The sequence below is a fragment of the Aquarana catesbeiana genome, linkage group LG04 (genome assembly GCF_042186555.1).
Source record: "Aquarana catesbeiana isolate 2022-GZ linkage group LG04, ASM4218655v1, whole genome shotgun sequence".
Lineage (NCBI taxonomy): Eukaryota > Metazoa > Chordata > Amphibia > Anura > Ranidae > Aquarana > Aquarana catesbeiana.
In genome coordinates, this window is record NC_133327.1 from 341,352,888 (window position 1) to 341,377,209 (window position 24,322).

The following is a 24,322-nucleotide window of genomic DNA, read 5'->3' on the forward strand; positions in this document are numbered from 1 at the left end:
GAGATGGGCACTGGTGGGAAATGGGTTTGTGTGCCAAGTGATTCAGTGTAAGCATGCAAGGGAGCAGCACCAACAGTCCCCTATTAAGCATGTGTTCCCAGCAGTTTTAGGCAACTTGACACATCCACTAACACATATATATACATGCACACATTATGTGACAGGGGTGTCTGCTACTTTCATCATCCTCCTTGCCCCTGATTCTTTTCCCAGTGATGTCTCTCCATAGACCATAGAGTTTTTAAAGGGGGTCCTAGTTCTGGGTGAATTTAGTGCATGCCTGGTCATAAAAAATGTAGTAGCAAGCAAGTGAACATGTGAAAGCTGTGTACTTGTTATTACACAAAAATATCACTTGCACTTACCCCTTCTCAAGGACTATGTCAGCAGAATGAAACAATGAAAAAATTAAATCCATGATATAAAGTTCTATTATTAATACACTTGTAGATTCCCCTCTTCCCTAAATGGTACAATGGGAATATAAAGCTAAATTCTAGACAGATGTGTAAGAAACACATGACTTCCGTTCTGTAATCATGAATACATCATTAAATGTATTTTTAAAATTAATCAGTGTAAGTACCCAAGTTTAGCCTGCAGTCCCTGGAATGTAAGAGGATGCTGTAGTAACAAGGAGCCAATCAGTTTATGTGCCGACAAGAAGAAATCTGATAGGGAATAAAAAGCAGTGTTACAGAGAGGTGGACTCATTACGGCACTGCTTCTCCTTTTACTATCCAGTCACAGGCTGGAGGTGGGTCCAAAATGACCTCTGCTCAGAGGAAGTGGGTTGAATGATGCTGGCTAACAGTCTGAGTAGACATCTAGCAGCAGGAAAAAAAAAGAAATAGGAGATACAATAATTACAAGGAAACAGGGAGAAATTCCCAGAATTATAGGCTAGCTTTTAGAGATCAACAATACCAGATGTACTGAAGAAACTGTTGTGGAATTCAAAGGAAAAAAATAGAAATACACCAGAATGTGGTTCTGAATAATCTAAAATATTACTCCTATAAGCCAAGCTTAAGGTATAACTATAGGCAAAAACTTTTTTCCCCATTTTGGATAGAGTAAGGGAGAGTTTTAACCCCTTTCAGTTTATTTTTTGACATCTGTGTCCCATTGGGGAGATTTACCTTCACTTCCTGTCCCATAGCCAAAGCAGGAAGTGAGAGATAATTCCCGTAAATTAGGGGATTTCCCCCCAGGTCACCAGAACTAGTGACCCCATTGGAAAATTACCCTTTTATTACTTTTTTAGGGACAACCCAAAATTTGAGGTTTTCTTTACTTTCACTTTCAATGCTAATGGTTAACAAGACAACTAGAGAGAGTGAATCTTCCTAACAGGGCCACAACAATACAACAATAAAAACCTCATTGATGTTCTAATTAATCTCCATGCTGTCCAAACCTAAAAAAAATCTTTGCCTTTAGGCTTCATGTATACTAACCTACACTGGCAGCTCCTAAACTTGAGCTTTTGGCTCCTAAACTGAACTCCATAAAAGCCTATGTGTGAATGTACACATAGGCTTTTAGCAGAGTTTAGGAACTGACACTGTTAGGTGAGCTTCAACCTCCCCCTGGGAAAACGCAAATGTGTCAAAATCATGTCTCAGTAAATGTAGGCGAGTGTAAATGCAGCCTTAGTTATACTTTTATTAGGCCATTTCAGTTCTCTGGTGTTATGCATGATGTCCCCTTCAAACCTTTCAATTTTGTCTTTGGCCGAACCAAATCTAATTGCTAAATCTAAGAAAAAATCATTGCCATCTCTTGCTCCAAGAGCTCCAACTTGGCCCCATCTGTCCTCTTTGTCCTTTTCGTTCTCTGCCCTCTTCAATCTTTTTTCAAGGGTAAGTATTCTTAACAAAACTGTAACTAGAGCAGCTGCAATCACCCCAAGATAACTGCAGTGTAGGACTGCAGTATCTAACAACCTGTATTTTTTTAACCAGGCTTCAGTAAAACCATTTTCATTCCCATTAGTACTGCACACCTTTATTATTTATTATTTTAATATCATTTTGTGTAAAAAGATGACCTTAGGCAGTTAAAACACCGGCTAATGGACATTTTAAATAGATAATGAACTTTATTGATATCTGTACTTTTAACCATCAACCACAATATTAACTTGTAAATACAATAATTTGTGATATGATGCAGCTACCATTTTTCTCCCTTTGGCAGTTCACCCACTTAAAGCGGGGGTCCACCCACACCGCCAAAAAAAAAAAATATTAAAAGCCAGCAGCTACAAATACTGCAGCTGCTGACTTTTAATACATGGCCACTTACCTGTCCCAGGGTCCAGCGATGTCGGCAGGCGACGCCGAGAACCCGCTCAGTTCTCGGCAGCTGCCGCCGCCATCCTAGGTGAGGGAATCAGGAAGTGAAGTGTTGCGGCTTCACTTCCCAGTTCCCTACTGCGCATGCGCGAGTCGCGCTGCGCATCATAAGTGGTCCCCGCTCTCTCCTGGGAGCTGTGTGTTTCCCAGGAGACAGCGCGGTCGGGACAGGAAGAGGCGTAGACTCCCATGGGAGTCTATGTCGGAAGTGGGTGCAAATACCTGTCTTAGACAGGTATCTGCACCCCCCTCCCCCCTGAAAGGTGCCAAATGTGACACCGGAGGGGGGGGGGGGTTCCAAAAAGCGGAAGTTCCATTTTTGTGTGGAACTCCGCTTTAAGGTCAGATAAATGCTTCCTTTGGAAATCAAAGTAATAGGTTTCATTGCTAGAACCTCGGTAAAGGTATCTTTAGGCACAAGAAGGGCTGATATTCCGAGAATTTTAGCTCAGAAAAGGTGAGTACTGAGTATGCAAACAAAGGGTTAGGTTTTTAAAGTTTTAAAATTATGGAAATCCTATCATATCTCTTTCTTAGGTAGGATTACAGCAATAAAAATAACTATACTTCCAAAAATATTATATTTATTTAGAGCAATCCTCGCTAGAATACATAAAATCTATGTAACATCCATGTATTAACAAATTCATTTGGGTCGATACACACGCTTGGTTCGCTAAAACAGTTTATATACCTCACAATACAAAGGCGGATTCGGCCTCCCAGACTTCTGGCTATACTATTTAGTAAAATGTCTGTCCCAAATGGCACATTGCTAATTCAAAGATCCCCTGGGTCCAATTTGAAAATAACTCTATATACCCTTACTCTCTCTCTAACCCCCCCCAAGCTATCTTTTTAGGAGACCCAAAATTCCCTCCAGGTCTATATAGACTGGATAATTACTCCTGGTGGATCGATAATAATTTAACGTCCTTACATAAATTCATTGAAAATGACAATTTCACCTAATTTCAGTCCCCAAAGACAAAATATCATATACCAAATAATGAACATCACAGGTATCTACAAATTAGACAATTTTATAATACTTACAATAATACAACAGACATAGACCACTCCACATTTTATGAAAAGATATGCCTAAAAAACCCAAGAGGAAGAAGCCTAATTTCAGAAATATACCAAAATCTAGTGAATTTTGACTCACAAGAGAAACTCTCCTACATGCAAATATGGAAACTGGAATGCAACATCTCTTTCTCTACTGAGGAATGGAGTGATAGCATTATAAACCTCCGCAAATGCACAAGATAACTCACAGTAAGATAAACGGCCATTAAACTATTTACAAAATGGTACTATACCCCTAATAAACTGCACGCCATTTTTCCATCAACTTGTTTTAGAGGATGTCCATCCTCAGGCTCCTTTTCCCACATTTTCTGGGATTGCAATAAAATTTCACATATCACATAACTAGAAAACTTTGCTTCAGCTATTTCTGACACAGTATTAGTATTAATCTTTTCCTACCTAACTGCTTATTATTTACAGCTATTCCTGGCATTTCCATACCACACATGAGACTTATCCATACGATAAGCATAGCGATTCACTGGTTAATTGCTTTTCATTGGAAGTCATCTTTATTCCCTATCAATCAATTAAAAGTAAGGTTGAATTCAATCTGTTTCATTGAAAGAATTGTTCATACATTATATAACACTACACATTTCTACAACAAAAAATGGGATCCATGGTTCAAACACTCTAAAATTCTCTTTCAACCCCTATATAACTGAACGGATATTTTGGTAATACCTATGGAAGAATTTAAATACTTATTCATCATAATGATAATATATTTTCAAATATAAAAAATGAATGTACCATATTCAAATGTATTTAATTTCATGTATCTTTATTTTATCAGTGCCCCCTCTTTTACAACCAATACTTGTGTATTCAGGTTAACAGAATAATTATTATAAAAATTATATTATTACATGTTTACAATACAATAATAGTTTTGAACAACTCTTTTTTATATGTAATATACTCCTTTACCACCAATTTTTCCACTAAATAAAACAGTTTGTAAACAAAAAAACAAATCAAAAGGTTACGTTTTCATAAGGGAGGGTTAGTGTTAGGGTTTGGGGACGGTGAGTATGAGGGGGCATAAGGGTAGGTCATAGGGCAGGGTACAATAGGGCTCTATTCTGAAAACTACAAGCATTGATTTTCACTTGCTAAGTGTTAAACTGATGTTTAGAAATGGCTGCTGCAAAGTCACTTTACATATTCTGTCACAGGTTATGGGGCTGATGATGTATACACTTACAGGAAATAATTCCCTTGAAGCATTTAGACAGGGTATGCCCCCTGAGTTTCATGATGCCATATACTCACCTTCCAATCTATTCCAATGCCTCTGATTAGTCTAGATAAAAAAAACTTGGGGGGGAGGGGCACAAACAGTAAACTCAAACTCAACATGCATGTGATGAGCTTATTGACCATGCAGGAGGATGAGTACATGACACTATATATGAATTGAGCCACCTATTTGTTTAAGACTTAATATATGTCAGATTCTTTCATAGGCTATGATATATGTAGCAACTATTTCTAAAGAGGTGTGAAAGTTGACTACAGAAACATGGAATTCAGAACAATAAAAGGAGGCAAAAATAACTAAATTACATTACAAAAGCGTTGTATTTAAAAGCATAGCATACTATTGTGAGAGGTGGTTAAGAATAGAATAACTGTTTTATATGCTTGCTGTGCTATGTTTTCTTTATTATTTTACAGATTTTTACATTCTTCCCCAGTAGCCATCTGTAATTACTGGGCTGTGTATTCCACAAACCTGCTGAACAAGTTTGGAGACAAACCTAAATGGACTTATTTACTAAAGTTTGAATGTCAAACTGTGTTCCTATCAAATATCCAGTTACATGCAGGGGGTCATGTTTTTTTTTTTTTTTTTTTTTCTTTGCATGTGGTTGACTTTTAACCACTTCAATACCCTCCTATACCACCGGGAAGCCGAGAACGGCATATGACGCCCGCCCTGGATGGGAGATGCCATCTGCGGACATCATATGACTATGGGAGGGTAGTGAAGTGGTTAAAGTGAACAAATACCTATTTTGGTTCTTTTTACTTCCCAGGTAAATGAGGCCAAGGCAGTCTATAGTGTTTAATCAGTTGGAGTAGACTAGTGAACTTGCAGTGTAAAGACGAAGCAGTAAAGAACAGTCACATGGATTAACACCGGGGTTCAAGCTTGCAGGATAGCTGGAGGAACCCTAGAAGTGTATAGTAATTGCTAGACTGCTCCCCAACCCTTAGAGTGCACCAGATTGTATGTAAGATTTGTATCTGCCTGTGTGTGGTCAGCTAGCTGGATTGGAGTGGAGTCTCCCTCTAGTGGTGGCCAAAGGTAGTGCAGGCTGTGAAAGTACCACAGCCAGTCTTACATGCGCAGTATAAGTTCCCCCTTATTCCCTTAGTTCCTCATATACCCCGGTCACAGAACGCACGTCGCGGTTGGTTAGTAGCCGTGGGCGTGTGAATTTGTGACAGATTGTCTTCGTTAAATTACAGAATTACATTCATGGTTTAAAAAAAAAAATGCTAATACATATCAACCACTTGATCGGCTAATGGTTCTGTGCCATTTAAAAAAAATGGGATTCAGCGGCTCTGGCAGGTCCATGTGTGGGTACAATCTGTGACAGCTGACATCCAACACTAAGCCAAGGAACTGAAATGACCAGCTCCTGGGCTTCTGATGTTTCCACAGATCGCTCCATAAAAGCACACTTTAGAAGTGAACGTAAACAATATACAGCTGGCTTACTATAGGCAAATAGACTTTGCAAGTGCAGCTGCTCCAGAGCTTAGTAAATGAGCTAAGGCTCTATTTTACAAAGAACACTCAATCACATGCAAGAAAATAAAAAAATAAAACATTTTGCTTGCACATGATTGCACTTGCACAAGTGCAGTCTATTTGTCTTTAGTAAATCAACCCCTATGCTTCTGCAAAGAGTTTATACCAGAAGTCTAGGAGCATCACAATGCACTGCAATTCCTGTCAGCATTGAGGCTCGGGCAGAGCTGTTGCTGCTCTGTTCTGCCTCTCTCCAGCAGTAGCTCACTGCTATAGTGATCTATTGCTGGCTGATTGCAGTCAGAAACAAATAACTATTAGAATAAATCTGCTTCTGCACAACTACATGGAGGGGGGGGGGGGGGGCAGTTTGGATCTGGTCAGTGGAAAAAAAAGGTGAAATAGAAAGATGTAGAAAAAAAAGGTGCAAACATATTAGAAAAATAAAAATACACAACCCAGGTCACAATAATAATGTTGGATAATCTAAACTGCATGCTCACGTAAGTAACTGTAATTTCATTTGAATTTTTAGTGGCTACAAACCAGTGAAAATTTTGCTGTCATGCAAATTTGTGCCATTGTCAACCTGACTTAATTCTTATTGTAAGCTAACAATTTACACAAACTGTTTTTCCCATCGCAATGTAGCATGGAAAGGGGAATAATGCTTTCCTAAAGTGAAATGTGTATACTCACTTTGAGCTTTGCCATTTCACTACATTACATAAAAGTCGCACTAATGTGATATCTGTGATTTTAATCAGCAGAATTTGATGGATATATTTTGAGGTGAATATATGTTGATGCGTAAATTCTTTAACCACTTGCCGACCGGGTCACGCCGATATACTTCGGCAGAATGGCACCTCTGCGCCAACGGGTACGGCGGCTCCTTTAAGGGCCATAGCAGGCGCGTGCTGCACAGCGGAGGCGTGATTTTTGCAGAAATTTGCTTTTTAAAAAAAATTGGGGGGATATTTATTATAGCAAAAAGTAAAAAAAATATATATTTTTTTTTTTTTCAAAATTGTCGGTCTTTTTGGTTTATCGCGCAAAAAATAAAAACCGCAGAGGTGATAAAATACCACCAAAATAAATCTCTATTTGTGGGAAAAAAAGGACATCAATTTTCTTTGGGTACAATGTCGCACGACAGTGCAATTGTCAGTTAAAACGATGCAGTACCGTATCGCAAAAAATGGCCCAGTCAGGAAGGGGGTAAATCCTTCTAGGGCTGAAGTGGTTAAGTGTTGTGTTGGGAAAAATTATGGGAAAATAATTATTTTTCTAATTCTTTACTAGTATTCCTAATAAAAACTCAGGAAATAAAAAATACATATATCTAAATTTGTTACCAAAGCAAATTGGTTAAAGTGTATGTAAACTCAAATCACTGAAATCTAAGATACTTGTTTTCAAGCCAAGTTTTTTGTAAAATACTTGGTACTACCCACTTTAACTACTTTGTTGCCCCTCACTGCTGATTGCCTAACTCCTTTTGCAGTCACTTTCTGTCCATATGCATGCAAGCTAGCAATGGCTGCATGGAATTCCTCAGGACAGCTTTCTTAATGGTGACAGTGGTAAACCATGTCTGCATAATGTGTGCTGAAATGGCAGCTTGGAAGCCCATTTAACAGGGTGACAACATGGGTGCACAACCTGGAGACAGAGAAAGGGTCAATGTTGTCACCCTATAAAGGGAAGCATCTGAACAAGGATCTGCATGGTAAGGTCCTTAAGTATTATTTTATGATCGTTGCAGATTTATAAAGGACTGAATTTCAGTTTCCAAGTTTAAATCTACTTTAGGATTTTTCCATATTCCATGTATATTCATGCATATTCAAAAAGAAGCCTACCTGAGTCAATATAAATGAAAACATCCCTACATTTATTTTTGCAAGCCATCTTAACAGTGAAATACTAGAAAGCAGGAACTGACTAAAGCAACATGATCATGCATTATTAACGCTTAAGGCCAATTGATTCCTGCATTTTACTTCTTTGTATAAATTGCATACATAGCTGCAGGCCTTGATAAAACTAAATCTAAAGGGGAAACCTGTTTTCCCAAGTGAAACTACGAGCAAAACAACCAAATTAATTAAACTAATCGCAAATAATATAGTGACGCTAGTACACAAAATGAGTGTGTTCTGTGAGCGCTAGATAATGTACCAAATGTCCAAACACTGCAGGGATTTAGTAAAAGCCCTGCATCTATTTTAGCTTGCTGATGCATTAGCCATCAATCAATGGAAGTAAGAAAGGAAATACGATTTCAGCATAGTGAACTCCAATTCATCCACTTTACTATACACGATATCCATACCTGGTTGCTCTCAGGATTTCAAACTGAGAATTACGTTTCTTTTCTTTTTTTTTTTTTTTTTTAACAGCTCAGAGTGCAGTATTTATTCTCAAACACTTGTGATTACTAGTTCAGCTTATTACAGTGCAGTATTTTAAGACATTTTTACTGATTGTCTCTCTACAACCTTCAAACTGTAGGGTTTTACGTCTAATAATATCGGTTTTATCACATAGCTGTTATGCTATGCTTTAATGTTAGCATGATAACATTTCTGATCACACTTTCCAAAGACGATAAACCTTTTTTTTTTTTTTTTAACTGGAAAGAGATCTTCTTCAACTGGAGTTGATAATACTCCTACGTCAAAAAGGGTTGCTGGAAGGTAGGTCATGGGGTCATTGCATAAATAATAGAAAATAAACTTGAATTAAATTTCTGAAAAAGACTGTGGGCTACACAGAATCCAAATCTGATGTCTTTAATTATTTAGGAATTGCAGGTTGAAGTAGAGAAACTGGGACAGCATGATTGCAATGTAAAAAGAAAGATTTTTCCTGCTATTAAAGGGCACTTGGTAGCCATGATAGTAACCATTTAATCACAAAGTCTTGAAAACTGGTAAGAAAAGTACTACATAAGGATACAACTGCAAAGTATTTCTTTGTATGCTTAATATGATGAGAGCTACACTGCTGAATATAAGACGCTTAGAGACGCTGAACATATCATTAGACTGTAAAGACATCAGTAGATTTCTGGGTTTTGAGAGGTAGCACAAAGTCAACGCAATTACTAATTTACGCAATTACGCAATTGCTAATCATTTGATAGTTATTTCATTTCTACTATCAATGACTTATCCCCTTGTCTGATTAATTAGATAAACTGTGATAACATTTCAGGTGATTTTCTGCTTATATAAAGTAGAGTAAATCTACTGCCCGAGATTTGTGGACAACACTGTTCTGAATGCAGAGTTAGGCTGCAATAAAATATTTGCCTTAAAAAAAAAAAAAACTAGAAGGGGACTGAGTTCCTGCAATAAGAAGCAAAGGTAAAGGTAAAATGAACAGATAACATTACTGAAAGGAAGAGGGCAGTAAAAGTACACTGATCTGGGGGATCAATGATCAAATGCATTGGCAATTAAAGCACACTATCATAGCTGTGGGGAATTCATGGTTAGGCTGCCAGAAGGAAAAATGAGGCACAGTACAGAGAGAATCTTATGTATGCTTCTCGTGCAAAGCATTTTTCTCTGCAGTTGCTTGGGACCAAAGCCAAGAAAGGGAATTATTGTAACAAACAAACACAGTGCAACACTCAAGAATAAATGACAGCAGGAGCATATAGTCAACATCTTGCTGAAATTAAGTGCCCAGCTCAAGTAAACTTGTTTGATTCATTTGTTTTACACAGTTCGAGACCTGCTATGCCCTTTGTCTCTCTACAAAAGGAACTACTGCTGGCTAACAATAGTAAGATTTAGCATAACATGTCCAGGAGAATTAAATTGTAAATCATAAAAAAGAAAAAAAGGTGAGAAAAAAGCTTGTTTGCTCATTTTGTGATCTGGCCTAGGCCCTTAAGAGTCCTGCTACAAGCACAAAAATGAAGTGTATCTAAACGGCTGCCATGGGTTTAATACTGTTATAGGCTTAGACATATTGCCATAGGAAATGCTAGAGATGCCTGGCCAAAAGAGAACCTATTTTTTTTTCTATCTAGGTTACCCTTACAACTTTAAAAAACAACTTTCAATTTTCTCTACTAAAAGTGTTAAAGTAGATTGTGCTCGGCTGCTGGAGCATCTGATCAAATCCACCGAAATCCACCAGTGTCTGGCAATTACAGATGAAACCTTATTAAAGAAAGTAATTTTAGCTTCCCGAGGATTATAAAATTGCAGTTAGCATCTACAGAAGTAGTCCATGTAATGAAAAAGTACTCTGCCAGAATGCAGTGTTCACTGAGTTATATGCTTAATTTGTTTTACCTTCAAAATATATAATATATATATATATATATATATATATATATATATATATATATATATATATTTTTTTTTTTTTTTTTTTAATTCCTGGCAGAGATCTAATCTGCAAATGTTGGCATTTATTCTATCATTAGATGAAGGTGGTTTAACAATTGATATTTAAAATAGCTGAGGTACTTGAATCCCAGAGATAAAAAGCATACGGATGCTGATTTTAATAGGGAGGGTTTACACAATAAATTGATAAAGTAGAGTTCTGGGAGTTGCTAGTAGAGGTGCAACTGAGTTCACACAGCCCTGTTTTTATGTGACAATCAACCAATAGGCATCATCTGTGTACTATATTATTCTGTAGCAGCTAACCACAAAGGGGATGACTTGCTAAAGGCAAATAGGCTCTTCACTTTCAAGGGAAATTTCACTGTGCATGGGAATTTTCACTGAGTTTAGTGAATGTGGTGAAAATTCACTTTTTAAGAACACCAGACATGCAAAAAAAGTAATACAAAAAAAACCATAGTGAGAAACATTGGGTCAAAGCTGGGCAAGAACCTAAGGGAGGTCAGGACCAATCTGTGCCAGAGGGCTCCTGAGAGTCAGGGGGCCAGAGACTTTATTGAACAGAACTATGTGGAGCTGAAAAATGCTAATCCAGACTTTCCTGTATTAATCAGAGAATGCTCAGAGGTTCAGCCTAAACTATGGGCAAGATATGAATCTGGAAAGGAGGCAAGTGTCTCTCCTAATAATCTAAAGGCTGAACAAGTAGCCAAAGCCTTGGAGTCTGTTGCAAACAGCAAACCATAATGAACCCTATTTAACCATACCAACAGATACATTTTGCCTTGATGGACTCTGTACAAGATGGTAAAGAAACTTTGCATTTTTGACTGTATTATAGCAATCACATCACAAAAATCAAACTGCATTAAACCATATTTAACTTTATTAGAAAAAAAAACACTTCTTGAACAAATGACAATATTAAAAAAATATTCTTAAAAAAATTAATTCATTTTTGCTTGCACATGATTGGATGATGGAATTCAACAGAGCTGCACCTTATTTACAAAGCTGATGGAAAATTCCTCAACTTAGTGAATAATTCCTTGCACACTGAAAATCCTGTTTGACTTTACTGAATCAAAATCAGGGTATGCTAGAAAGGGCAATTGCTGGTTAATTGGTAAAACGCACCATCATACATAAGCTGGCCATACATTGTCTTATTAAATTTCTTTTAGATTTACCTTCAACTACGTAGTACAAGGGCCTGCCTGATTGCATACAAATTGAAAGTGTTTAGGTTTAACCTCTTATTATATGTTTTTTTTTTTTTTTTTTAGTAAATCTAGAGGGAAAATGTTATATGGTATGGCCAGCCTAACTTAAACCTATTTATGCTGTAGACTTTAAAGGTATATGGTGAATAGTATTTTCTGAAAATTAACACTATATGTTGCCCTGATATATCATATAAGGTACATAAATATATCAGTAGGTATATGTGGTAGATTTTTGTTAACATAATTAGACTGGTACACCTTTGAGGAATATGTGCACACAGGATAAAGATGTACTCTATGAGCATGTGCTCAGATTCCCTATGATTTTGATACATTGGAATTCTATGTAATCTTTTAAAAAGGGTTTCCTAATACTATCTATGTTTCTTATACTAGCACTAGTAGTTCCTATTTTGAAATTGGGAAATCAAAGGCTTGCACTTAGGACGATCAGTGGTGTTAGTTTCTGAGGTTTCATCTGATTAGATATTGAACATTGATTAGGTCAACATTTATGTCAATGTTGATTACAATTAAGATAAATGTGAAATATTAGGAAACCAGATTTTATCTACTGGTCTGCATAACAAGAACATTAAGCATGTGGGCATTTTGCCATTTCTGCCATATGAAAATTACCCATTGAAACAAAACCTAATATTTTGGTAAGATTAGATCACAAGCACTGAGACTAACTTACTAAAGCAGGAAGAAATTCATCAATTTAGAGGACCTGTGTTCATTTGCAACACCAAAACAGATAATGGCAAAACTAATCTATCTGGGCACACAAACTTGAGGACACAATTGGATGATGTGCACACTGTGGCTTTAGTGGATTTTAAGACACTTTAATATTTAAAGGAAACCTATACTTAGGGAAGCCCGAAGGCTGCCATTGCAGACCTCCTTATGAGAATGCTAGTTGCCTGGTTATCCCTGGCTTCAGTACTTTCTGAGCACCTGACTAGGAACAAGTAACAGAAATCACAGTTAGAACTCCTGAACTGCATACTTGTGGCAGGTTAAGTACTTAGAAAATATTAAAGCTACTGAGTCAACTTGATGGCCATACAAGTATTTTCTGGAGAAAGTGTTAGCAATGGCAATTTATTTATTTCTCTGTGCAGGTTACATTTAAAAAAAACATTCCCTTGGAAATGTTTTCACATATTATTGACAGTATAAAATACATATACAAATTTAAAACAGCCCCTACAATGTACTGCAACAAGTCAATAGAAGAATTAAAAATGTTTGGGCAGGTTTGGGTTACCAGAAAGGTTTTTTTTCAAGCTGACATGCTCAGGGGATGCCTTTTGTAGATCTCTTAAGTCCCACTGCTTTTAAGAATAGAGAACCGGCTAAGGAGAAACTGATTCCTCGCCCTCAAGTCTACCGTTTTTTTTGTGAATCCATACTCACTGTTTTTACCAAACTTCAGTTACAGTAATGAGTGAAGGGGGTTTACCAAAGTACAAATAATATAATCTACCTAGATAACCACATTTAATTTTATAAAAGAAGAAATCATGGGCAACAGTTAATAAGCTAATATGATACCAAATATATTACAAAATTGTTACTTACGTTCACATGTATCCCCTTTCTGTTGATATCCTGCTTTGCAAATGCACTTTCCAATGGGAACCAGCCATTCACCTTCAGCGCTGCAGTGCATCTTTGGAGAATTTTCTGCCTCTTCCTCTGCATTGCTGACACAAGTCCCTCTTACTTCAACCAAGGAGGAGAATTCAGAGCCAGTAACAGTGTCAGGGAAGATGGCTAAATTCTCAATAATGGTCCAACACTTTTTATAATACACTTTTACAGAAACCAGGGCAATGCAGGCTCCTACGTCCTGAAATGCCAGGTAAAATCCCTTTTTTGAGAGAGGCCCAATTTCCCGAACCTCTGTGTTAAGTTTCATTTTTCGCTCACCAAGGTCTCCTTGGGTAAAACTTTCATCTGCGGCAATAGTGTCTATTTTCACATATTGATTTTCTCTCATGTTTCTGCCAGTATCGTAATCTGTTTCGTAATAATACAAGTTAAACGTTTCCTTGCAGGTTCCCAGTACACCAGGAAGACTATTACAATCCCTTAATGTGAACTTTAACTCAACAAAAATCCTTTGTGCATTGGCTTTTGAAATCCAGTTAGTCCGCAGCCAGTTGTTCTGGTTGGGTTCCAGGACCTGACATACCTGATAAGTTCTAATTGGTGTGTAATTTTCATCCAATCCACTGATTTCTTCCCACTGAAAATAGATGAAACTAATATCAGCAAATGTAACAAAGGCACCATTATTCTCCAACATTCCAGGATAAAACTTGCATGCATAATATACAAATAAGTGCATATCCCTTTATCAAAAAGTGGTGTATAAACCTTGGCACAAAACAAGGCGCAAACTAGTTTTCCTTTTGTTGTAAGTAGCCTCCAATTGCTAGATGTATTAAATATTGGACTCTGAGCGATCGACATATAGTGGGTCGATTTCAGACAGTAGGTCAGAAATTTCAGATAGCGGGTCAGTTTGCAAGACTTACAATCTGTTTAAATACTTGCCAATTTGTTCCATCATTATAATAATGAATTCATGCAAGTTGTGAATACAGTACTCAAATTTGTTTTTGGACACATTTTTAGCCCCTAACGACACAGTTTATAGACATCAGACAATAATACAATGTACCAAATGAATGTTCTGTTGTATGATATTGTCAGCCCTTACACAACATGCCATTTTTATGTTACATGTTACATGGGCCTATCCAAAAAAGAATTGGGCGCAATCTTGGAGTAGCAACTGGCAGCCAATCAGATTTTATTTTATCAACTCAGACCACGAAAATAAGAATTCTGTTTGGTTGAGCTTCTGCACTTTGCATTACCTTATTTAGTCCCAATTTCTATTTCTGTAGAAAAGATATTGCAGGATGAAAAATGGCTTACTAAATCTGACATTACTACAAATACAAAGTGGCATTTTGTATATTGCGTGTTTGTATATTGCCGATTTACTAGACTGATATCCACCGTAGGGATGTATTTCATGATAATGGCTTTAATGTGGAAGTTATTGACTTTCTGTAGCAAATTACTGCAATAATGCCATGAGTACACAATGCCCTGCGCATCTTTTATTCTAAAGGATATAGAATTTTTTTTTCTTTTTTAAGTGAACAAAATAACATAATGACAAAATCTGGTACATTTAGCCAAGGAAAAACATGTTTTGTAGCATAAGGCAATACCGCAAAAGAAGTTCCTATTCAAAAATCAGTAACAATTATAACTCTAAGCAATATTGCGCAAGATTCCTCTTGTCTTTTCTCCTCATTTTTTGGTAGATAATATTAAATAACGCATTATAATTGCAAGCCATGGTGCGCATGGTGCTTCTTATTTTTTTACCTTGTTTTTTTGTTGTATAAGCTCGGGGAACACTTTATAATTGCACGCCATAATACCCAAGGTAAAAATTGGCTCTTATCCTGGTTATTTATTATACAATATTTGAGAGCCCTTTAAAAATATTACAAAGTTATGAAAGTTGTAAAGAGTTACAAAAATTCTTGGCACACTAAAAATACTAAATCATAATAACTGAATATCTATCAATACATGAAACAAAAAAAATAAATAAAAAAAGTAGCAAAATAAAACATTGAGATTTGTTTTTCATTATTGTTTTAAAGGGGAAAAATACATTTTTCACCACAAGATTAGGAATACGTGAAGTGACTGCTTCTCTTGACACCTCCCGCAACTATTTTGTGATATCAAACATTTTTTATTGTTACATATGTTTTATACTATGGTGTATGGCATTTGAAGAATATTTTTCAATCAGATACTGTTGCTGTCTGTTGTTAGTCTGTACTAGTCATAGCGTATTTCCACTGTGTGAAAAATAAATCATGTATGAATTTTGAGCAGGGCTGTGAATATATAAACCTTTCATTTATTTACAGCATTTTGCTCAACAAAAGTCTACAATGGGACCATACAGGGCCTAAAGCCCCAGAAGTGTGCGGATGACTCAGAATTTCCATTGCAATCAGATCAAACTATAGTAAATCCAGGAAATCTGCTAATTACTTAGAACTTCATCCTACAGTTAGAGGACATTACATACATGCTTTTGAATGCATTCATAGTGCATCCATAGTCATGCTATTATTGTAAGCTTAACTACAAATTTAAATATGACTGAATCTACAACAGTGACGTAATTCATGTTACTTGAGTAAATAAGGAGAAAAGTCCACAACTGAATTAAAATGAACAGCTATGAGTAGCTACAGGCAGACAGGAAGTTAAAATAAGGTGAAATTTGAAGAAATAAAGAAAAAAAAATGATACAAAGTTACTTTCTTTCCCTCTGTGTTGTGTTCTATCAGGCACGCTAAACTGTTTTTAAGATGACTGTGCCTGATATGTAATCCTCCGTCTACTGATAATTATTTCATGTCCAGCTACTTAAGCACATTATTACAAGGTGTAGACCCCAGCAAAACCCTGCTATTATGCGAGGACCACACTTGACACATCTTTGACATGCAAAATCAATACAAATGTAGGCAAATTTGTACATACAGTTTTAGAATAAACCTGCTCAGAACATTTTTTTCTTTCCCTTTTCAATAAAGGGCTTTATTATGCCGAAGTCTGTCTTGTTTCTGTAGTCTCTAAAAAGTCTCTAAAAGCTAAATCCCCTGCCTTTATGTTTCCAAAGCATTCTGAGGTTCCTAAGCCAATCTAGTATTTGCTTGGAACATGTGGAGCATGAAATTCAGCTTTCTTTCTGAATTGTTTGGTAGAAGTCTTACCCCACTGGATGGAGAAGAGATCCATTCCAATTCTGTCTGTTGTGCTTTGGAATCCAGCAAAATAACTGCAAGAAAAGTCATAACAATCGACGTTAGATTTTTGAGTTCCTTTGTTTCTTTCCCAAATAAAACTAACAATAACAAATGTGTATACAGAGAAATAAAAGCATAGAAAAATGACCATATTAAATTACACATGGGGAAACATTCTCTCTGAAAGCAATGCATGATGTTTATTTTAGAGAACATTGGAAGCATTTTCTATAGCATATCTGATATTATAAATATTGATTTATTTATTTTTTTTCTCCACTACCACAAATCATGCAATCGAGTTTCCCGCATTAAGGGAAATTGCAGGGGTCAGCACACCCGGAGTGCAATTGATGAGTCTCACCCTGGAAGAACCACCTTCGCGATCATGGTATCTCCCCTGCCAGGTAAGTACTGATTTTAACAGAAAGTTTTGGCCAAACTAACCACCAAGTGTGTTTTTCCTTCAGGTGATACCTAGAAACTGGTCCTGGAGAATGGAATAGACTGGGCCTTTCAGCACCACATACACAACTTAGAACTAAAACTGTAATGTGGTATATCTATAAGTATTAGGGCATACCTTTCTGCATAATACATTAATAATAATAATAATAATAATTAACTGTGGGAAAATTATATTTGATGTAAAACAGACAAAAGAATATATAAGTGATATCCCAAACACATATATTTTATAGTTCCCAATGGCGAAAAGTCAAATTTGCTCTCTTTTAATAAAAAGGGGTTTATGAAATTCCAATGAACAGCCAAGTTGATAACTGCTCATTTACGTAGCCGCAGTAGACTTTTTCTACTCCACATTCTTACTCGGCAGCTTTAAGGCAGCTAACGGATTGCTTTCTACTGCTGTTTACCGAAAGCGCACTGCGATCCAGATATGCATTGCTATGACATGGAACCTCTACACTACATTGCTTTTGATGAGAATGCTAAGCCCTTGGCTAAACCCAGCACACAAGTCCTGAGCACACCACATCAGTGAGATGTACTGTCCCTGCTACTGACACACGGCGATATCCTACTACATCTGGAAACATCCTTCTAACAAAACATACCACACAGAGAGCTGAAGCACAGCCAGACCTTATCTGTGAAATTGAGGTTGACATTCTTTAAGATCACACTTTCACCTCCCTCACATTCCATATTCCAACGCTCACTTCTTCTATGATGTAACAACAAATGAATTTAATCATCACGAGCCTGTATATTATTGCACGAAAAAAGGCCTAAACACCTGAAATCATGCTTGGGAATCAGTCAGTAAATGAGGTAATTAGGCACTGCTGAGGCTCTGGCACTGTACTAGGCTTAAAATAAACACTGTTTGGGGTTACACCTGCAATAAACCAACAAACACTGTTCATTTGTCTGCACACTGTATATCCTCAGGCACCTGTATACCCGCTTTTTATTTTGGCTATTTAGGAACACTGTGGCGCTGGCAATTCCTCTTATTTTTCAACATGTACATGTGACGTTTTATAATAGCAAAAGAGCAAGTGTTCTCGGTGATATTAAATAATACATTGGTGTTCGTTTGCTCTGATTTTGCATCTGCATGTAGGAGAATGAATAATAAGTGTGCATAATTAGCTTACATTAAAATTTGATATATTGTGCTATTCCACGGTAAAGTTGATGGACCTCGATTACCACTGCTTAGGCTGAGTATGCGTGGCAGTACTACCCCACAGCACAGATTTCTGCATCACTTACTGGGTGTAATGGTTCTACAATGAGACGTGTGGATTCAAGCAGAAGGAGAAGAAATAGATATGTTTTGCCTCCAAGCACTGGAGACTGATCTCGCTGCTCAAAATCCAAATTCCCAGGACTACCACTAGAAACCTGCTCCAGGATAGGCAGCAGTCTATCCTTATCTCATGTCGGATGAGCTTTTTGTGTCCTGTTTGGCTGGATCATTCACTGCTGACACTGAGCTGTGATCTGCATAATGCATTCACACCACTCTGGGGGCAATGTTCATTCTGCAATCAGCTCATACACCTAGACAGTGCTGCTTATGAAGTGCCCAAGTCCTACCGCATGATCGATCTACTGTGCTTTTATTGCTGTCTAACTCTGCTGAAAGTTTAATCGCTGTCCCCCCCCCACCGCACATTCTCAGCACCGCAACACCACTCTATTCCCTTGACTATTTATATTGCAATTTAAAAAGTCACATCAAAACCTCATTTCTTCTTACATATCTACAAAGAAGAAATATGACTGTATTACAGATAATTGGCTTTTGTTTAAATGAGGCAAAGAGCAATGATGATGTGTAAAGTGTGGTCACCCAAAGCAACCAGCCACATTCACCAGCTTGGGGCTGTCAGATCAATGAAAGGTGATTGTTGATCGGCTGCTATGGCTTCTTCTTTGTCTTATAAATAAGCCTCAGTGGGTTGCAGTAAGCTCCATTCTATGTCTAAGTTGAGTAATAGTAACTGACATAGACAGGGAGGACAAACCATTTTTGTAGACAGCACAGCTGCACAAGGGCCCTATGGGACTTAGAGGCCCTCTGGGGCTTAAGGGCCATTTATACTACATGTATTCCTGTCTGGGTGCTGTCAGGTAGCACGGGTCTGCCACGTATGACTAAATTTCCTTTTGATACCATTGAGGTGTTATTATCTATGAAGTAATTGCAAAGGCTGCCCATTATCTATCTATCTATCTATCTATCTATCTATCTATCTATCTATCTATCTATCTATCTATCTATCTATCGATCTATCTATCGATCTATCGATCTATCTATCTATCTACCACCTATCTATTGTGTACGCAGTAAATAAGTCTTCATACTTGGTCAGCAGTTGAATGGGGGGGGGGCACAAACATTATAGCCCTTTGGGGACTTTGCCCACCACTGGGTAGATATATAGATATACAGACAGCAGACAGACAGATGTCTCCTATACACAGTCACCTACATAAACACAAACAGCCAATTATATGTATGTATGGAAACAAAGGCATATATTCTTCATACCTCCACCTGCCTTGAAAAGTGCTGATGTGCCTGTCTAGCACTGATATAATTGTGTATATTGTCCGGATGGATAGGACAAGGTGATAAGTGTAGAGAAGATGACACACAAAGTTTTGCTGTGTATATCATGTGGATCACTCTGCTCCTTCTATAGGCTCTGCCTGCCTGGAACTTCACCTCTCAGCAGACATCAGCCCTAGAATAAAGCCCTGGGATGTCACCTAGTATGAGCTCACCTCCTAGCTGGTACCACTCTGATAAACAGAATACCAGCAGTCACATCCAGAACCCTGTGTCTGCTGTGTGCAGTCCACAAACAGCCCTGATCGAGTGTGTAAAAACCAGACTGCTCTGTGCTTTTCTTCTCATGCTGGCGCATCCCCAAGGGAAACACGATAAATAAAGATCATTGTGATTAGAACGGAACAACAGACTCCTTGGGGGACAGCCCTAAACATAGTCATTGCAATTTCTTGCCATGACGTGCAGACAGAGTTTGTCCACACTAAAATAGACTATTAACTATGCATGTCCCTGTCACTTGGTGGGCTGCAGGCAGAAGAACTTCGACCTGTACCCCTTACTGATTTTTGTCCCCCCCTCCCCCCATATCTATTGCCCTACTGTGTGCACCCCTGATCTCTGTTGCCATATCTTGTACACCTCCGCCTCCCTCCAAGTAATACCTACTGCTTCACCCCCACCCCAACTGATACCTACTGCCTTACCTTGCCTTCCACAAGGGATCCCTACTACCTGATCTTGCCCCCCACACAGATCTCTACTGCCTACCCTGTCCCCCTCCACTGATACTCTGTCTACCCTGTCCCCCTCCACTGATACTCTGTCTACCCTGTCCCCCTCCACTGATCTCTACTGTCTACCATGTCCCCTCCACTGATCTCTGCCTACCCTCTATCCCAATCAATCTGCACTGTCTACCCTGCCCCCCCCCCCCCCCAATGATCTCTACTACCTTACCTTGCCCCCCAACACTCATCTGTACTGCCTACCCTGCCACCTCAGTGATCTGTACTGTCCCTTACCTTATCTCCCCCCTCCCAGTGAGCTGTACTGCCCTCTACCTTGTCCCCCCAGTGATCTGTACTGCCCCTTACCTTGTCCCCCCCCAGTTATCTGTAATGCTCCTTACCTTGTCCCACTCAGTGATCTGTAGTGCCCCTTACCTTGTCCCCCCTATTGATCTGTACTGCCCCTTACCTTGCCCTCCCCCCTATTGATCTGTACTGCCCCTTACTTTGTCCCCCCCCGTGATCAGTTCTGCCCCTTACCTTGTCCCCCCCCAGTGATTTATACTGCCCCTTACCTTGCCCCCCCCTGATCTGTTCTGCCCCTTACCTTATCCCCCCCTATTGATCTGTACTGCCCCTACTGCCCCCTACCTTGTCCCCCCAGTGATCTGTAGTGCCCCTTACCTTGCCCCCCCATTGATCTGTACTGCCCCTTACCTTGTCCCCCCCCCCCAGTGATCTGTACTGTCCCTTACCTTGTCCCCCCAAGTGATCTGTACTGCCCCTTACCTTATCCCCCCCAGTATTCTGTAGTGCCCCTTACCTTGTCCCCCCCAGTGATCTGTACTGCCCCTTACCTTGCCCCCCCCCCAGTGATCTGTACTGCCCCTTACCTTGTCCCCCCCCCGTGATCTGTACTACCCCTTACCTCCCCCCCCCTCCAGTGATCTGTACTGCCCCTTACCTTCTCCCCCTCAGTGATCTGTACTGCCCCTTATCTTGTCCCCCCCAGTGATCTGTACTGCCCCTTACCTTGTCCCCCCCAGTGATCTGTACTACCCCTTACCTTGCCCCTCCAGTGATCTGTACTGCCCCTTACCATGCCCCCCCAGTGATCTGTACTGCCCCTTACCTTGTCCCCCCCAGTGATCTGTACTGCCCCTTACCTCGTCCCCCCCTGTGATCTGTACTACCCCTTACCTTGTCCCCCCCAGTGATCTGTACTGCCCCTTACCTTGTCCCCCCCAGTGATCTGTACTGCCCTCTACCTTGTCCCCCCCTGTGATCTGTACTACCCCTTACCTTGTCCCCCCCAGTGATCTGTACTGCCTCTTACCTTGTCCCCCCCAGTGATCTGTACTGCCCCTTACCTTGTCCCCCCCTGTGATCTGTACTACCCCTTACCTTGTCCCCCCCCAGTGATCTGTACTACCCCTTACCTTCCTTCGTTGTCTGTGCCTCCCCGATATGTGCAAAAATAGCGAGCCAGAAGCCTAATGTAATCCAAGCAAGGTGCCAGACACGAAGAATCATGGTGCATTCAGCGCTGGTGTCCAGGAGTTGCTAACAGTGATTGCAGAACTCTTGTGTGTATGTGCTTGAAGTTATTGCAGGGGTGGCGGGCGGACAGTTGTCATGTACTGCCCGTGTAGTCTCTGGATTTCTCTCATGGGTTCTCTAGGAGTTCCAGCAGTACACATCCATTCCTAGGAACTCGCTCTGCCTTGTGCAGCGCCTCCAACTGTGCGCTGCTGCTGCTGAGTACCAGCCTGCCAGCCTCTGACTGCAGCCCGGCCGATGCTTTCACACTCCAGTAATATCAATTAGGAGCCAAGGGGCGGGTACTCAGCTAGGGGAGCATGGAGAAGACGGACAGCCTCCCGCAGCCTATCACATCCCGGGAGTAGTCTGACTGTCAGCCAATAGCAGCGCGCACAGGGGCAGAAGTCTGGCGGCTTACCAGTTAGAGCGTGGCTCAGGATGGTCTACAGCTTGCTCAGCCTGGCGCTCTGAGCGCTGATACTGGAGGAGGAGGAGGAGGCATCCCCGGCATCCCTTCACATGTGCAGGATCCTGTCTTCTCCATCAGGTCAGTACTGTCACCTTATGGCACTTCACACTCATTTATACATATTTCATCCTAATACACCACACTTTTCTAGCATTCTTTTCTTTTCTATAGTTATCGTTTACAGCAGTATTCAACCTTTTTAGTTGACGATGATAAAATAAATAACACGAGATGATAAAATTAACAATAAATAACACAAAATGATAATAAACAATAAATAACACAAGATGATAAAATAAACAATAACACAAAATGATAAAATTAACAATAAATAACACATTGAAGATGACAAAAATAGACAATAAATAGCACAAAATGATAAAATGAACAATAAATAACACATTGAAGATGATAAAATAAACAATAAATAACACATTGAAGATGATAAAATAAACAATAAGTAACACATTGAAGATGATAAAATAAACAATAAATAGCACAAAATGATACAATTAACAATAAATAACACATTGAAGATGATAAAATAATCAATAAATAGCACAAAATGATAAAATGAACAATAAATAACACATTGAAGATGATAAAATAAACAATAAATAACACAAAATGATCACATTAACAACAAATAACACATTGAAGGTGATAAAATAAACAATAAATAACACAAAATGATAAAAGTAACAATAAATAACACAGTGAAGTCGATAAAATAAACAATAAATACTAAATTGAAGATGATAAAATAAACATCGCCAATAAAATAAAAATATATCCCCACTCCGTGCCAAACTAAATTCCCCAAAAGTAAGCTGCTATGTTCAATCCCCAATGAATACAAATATATATATATATGAGTGTATGTCACAAACATACACCCATGACAGCACACATTGAACATCAAACTAACATAAAAATAAAATAAAAGTGATAAAAAAATATGATTTTACTTTTATTATACAGGACTTATTTAATGCCAGCAGTTTGCGCTGTTCTTTACAACACGAGGGCAGACATTACAGTTACAGTACAAATCAATACAGGAGGAATCGGAGGTTGCTGCTCGTTAGAGCTTACAATCTAAGAAGGAGGGAAGGGTGATACACAAGGTCATAACTGTGGAGGATGAGCTGAAGGAAAAAATAAAAAGTATAGTTATTAGGTGGGGGCAGATAGGCTTCTCTGAAGAGAAGGGGTTTAAGGGATTGCCTAAAGGTGGACAGAGTAGGAGACATTCGGACAGATCGGGGTAAGGAGTTCCAGAAGATAAGAAAGGATCTGTAGAAGTTCTGGAGATGAGCATGGGAGAAAGTGACAAAGAAGCTAGAGAGCAGGAGGTCTTGGAAAAAACAACAAGGACTGTTTGGTTGGTATTTTGAGACAAAGTTAGTGATGGAGGCAGAGTTGTGGATGACTTTGTGAATTGTTGTTAGTGTCAGTTGTTGTTAGTATTTTTGTTGTTTGAGTGGAAGCCGATGGAGCAATCGGCACAGAGGGGTAACAGGCAGTAAACAATTGGTAAGGTGGATGAGTCTGGCAGCATTATTCATTAAGGACTAAAGAGGGGATAGCCTATTTAAGGCTTCATATACACATAGCCTGCTTTGACTGACAGCCGCGATTTTGCTGCGTTTTTGTGGCCGGCAGTCAAAACTTTCCTATCCTGAACGCAATCCTTCCGCATTCAGGAGAGAGAGGTTGAACCTCCCCTAACCTCAGCAGCTCCTAAATGATCCTAAAAGCCTAAATGTACATGGATACATAGGCTTTTATAGAGTTACAAATAATTACAAATAATTAATCTTGTATTCA

General features: G+C 38.9%; 1 protein-coding gene and 1 non-coding gene across 10 annotated transcripts in view; both read right to left on the reverse strand.

Moving 5' to 3' along the window:
* The window catches only part of EPHA7 (EPH receptor A7), a 290,760-nt gene extending 268,452 nt beyond the window's left edge, over positions 1-22,308 (reverse strand). For 5 of the 9 annotated variants that reach the window (XM_073626951.1, XM_073626950.1, XM_073626949.1 and 2 more), the window contains exons 1-3: positions 21,921-22,308; positions 16,669-16,733; positions 13,421-14,090 (exon numbers count right to left, since the gene is read on the reverse strand). In XM_073626951.1, coding sequence (XP_073483052.1) covers positions 13,421-14,090; positions 16,669-16,733; positions 21,921-22,014 — 829 coding nt within the window. In that variant the 5' untranslated portion in view covers positions 22,015-22,308. The remainder of the gene's footprint in view (positions 1-13,420; positions 14,091-16,668; positions 16,734-21,920) is intronic. The other 4 variants (XM_073626956.1, XM_073626955.1, XM_073626954.1 and 1 more) reach the window with 1 other exon arrangement.
* LOC141141747 (U1 spliceosomal RNA) lies at positions 16,950-17,116 on the reverse strand. Its single transcript, XR_012244198.1, has one exon. It is a non-coding gene; the product is annotated as a U1 spliceosomal RNA (small nuclear RNA).
* Positions 22,309-24,322: the final 2,014 nt, after the last annotated feature.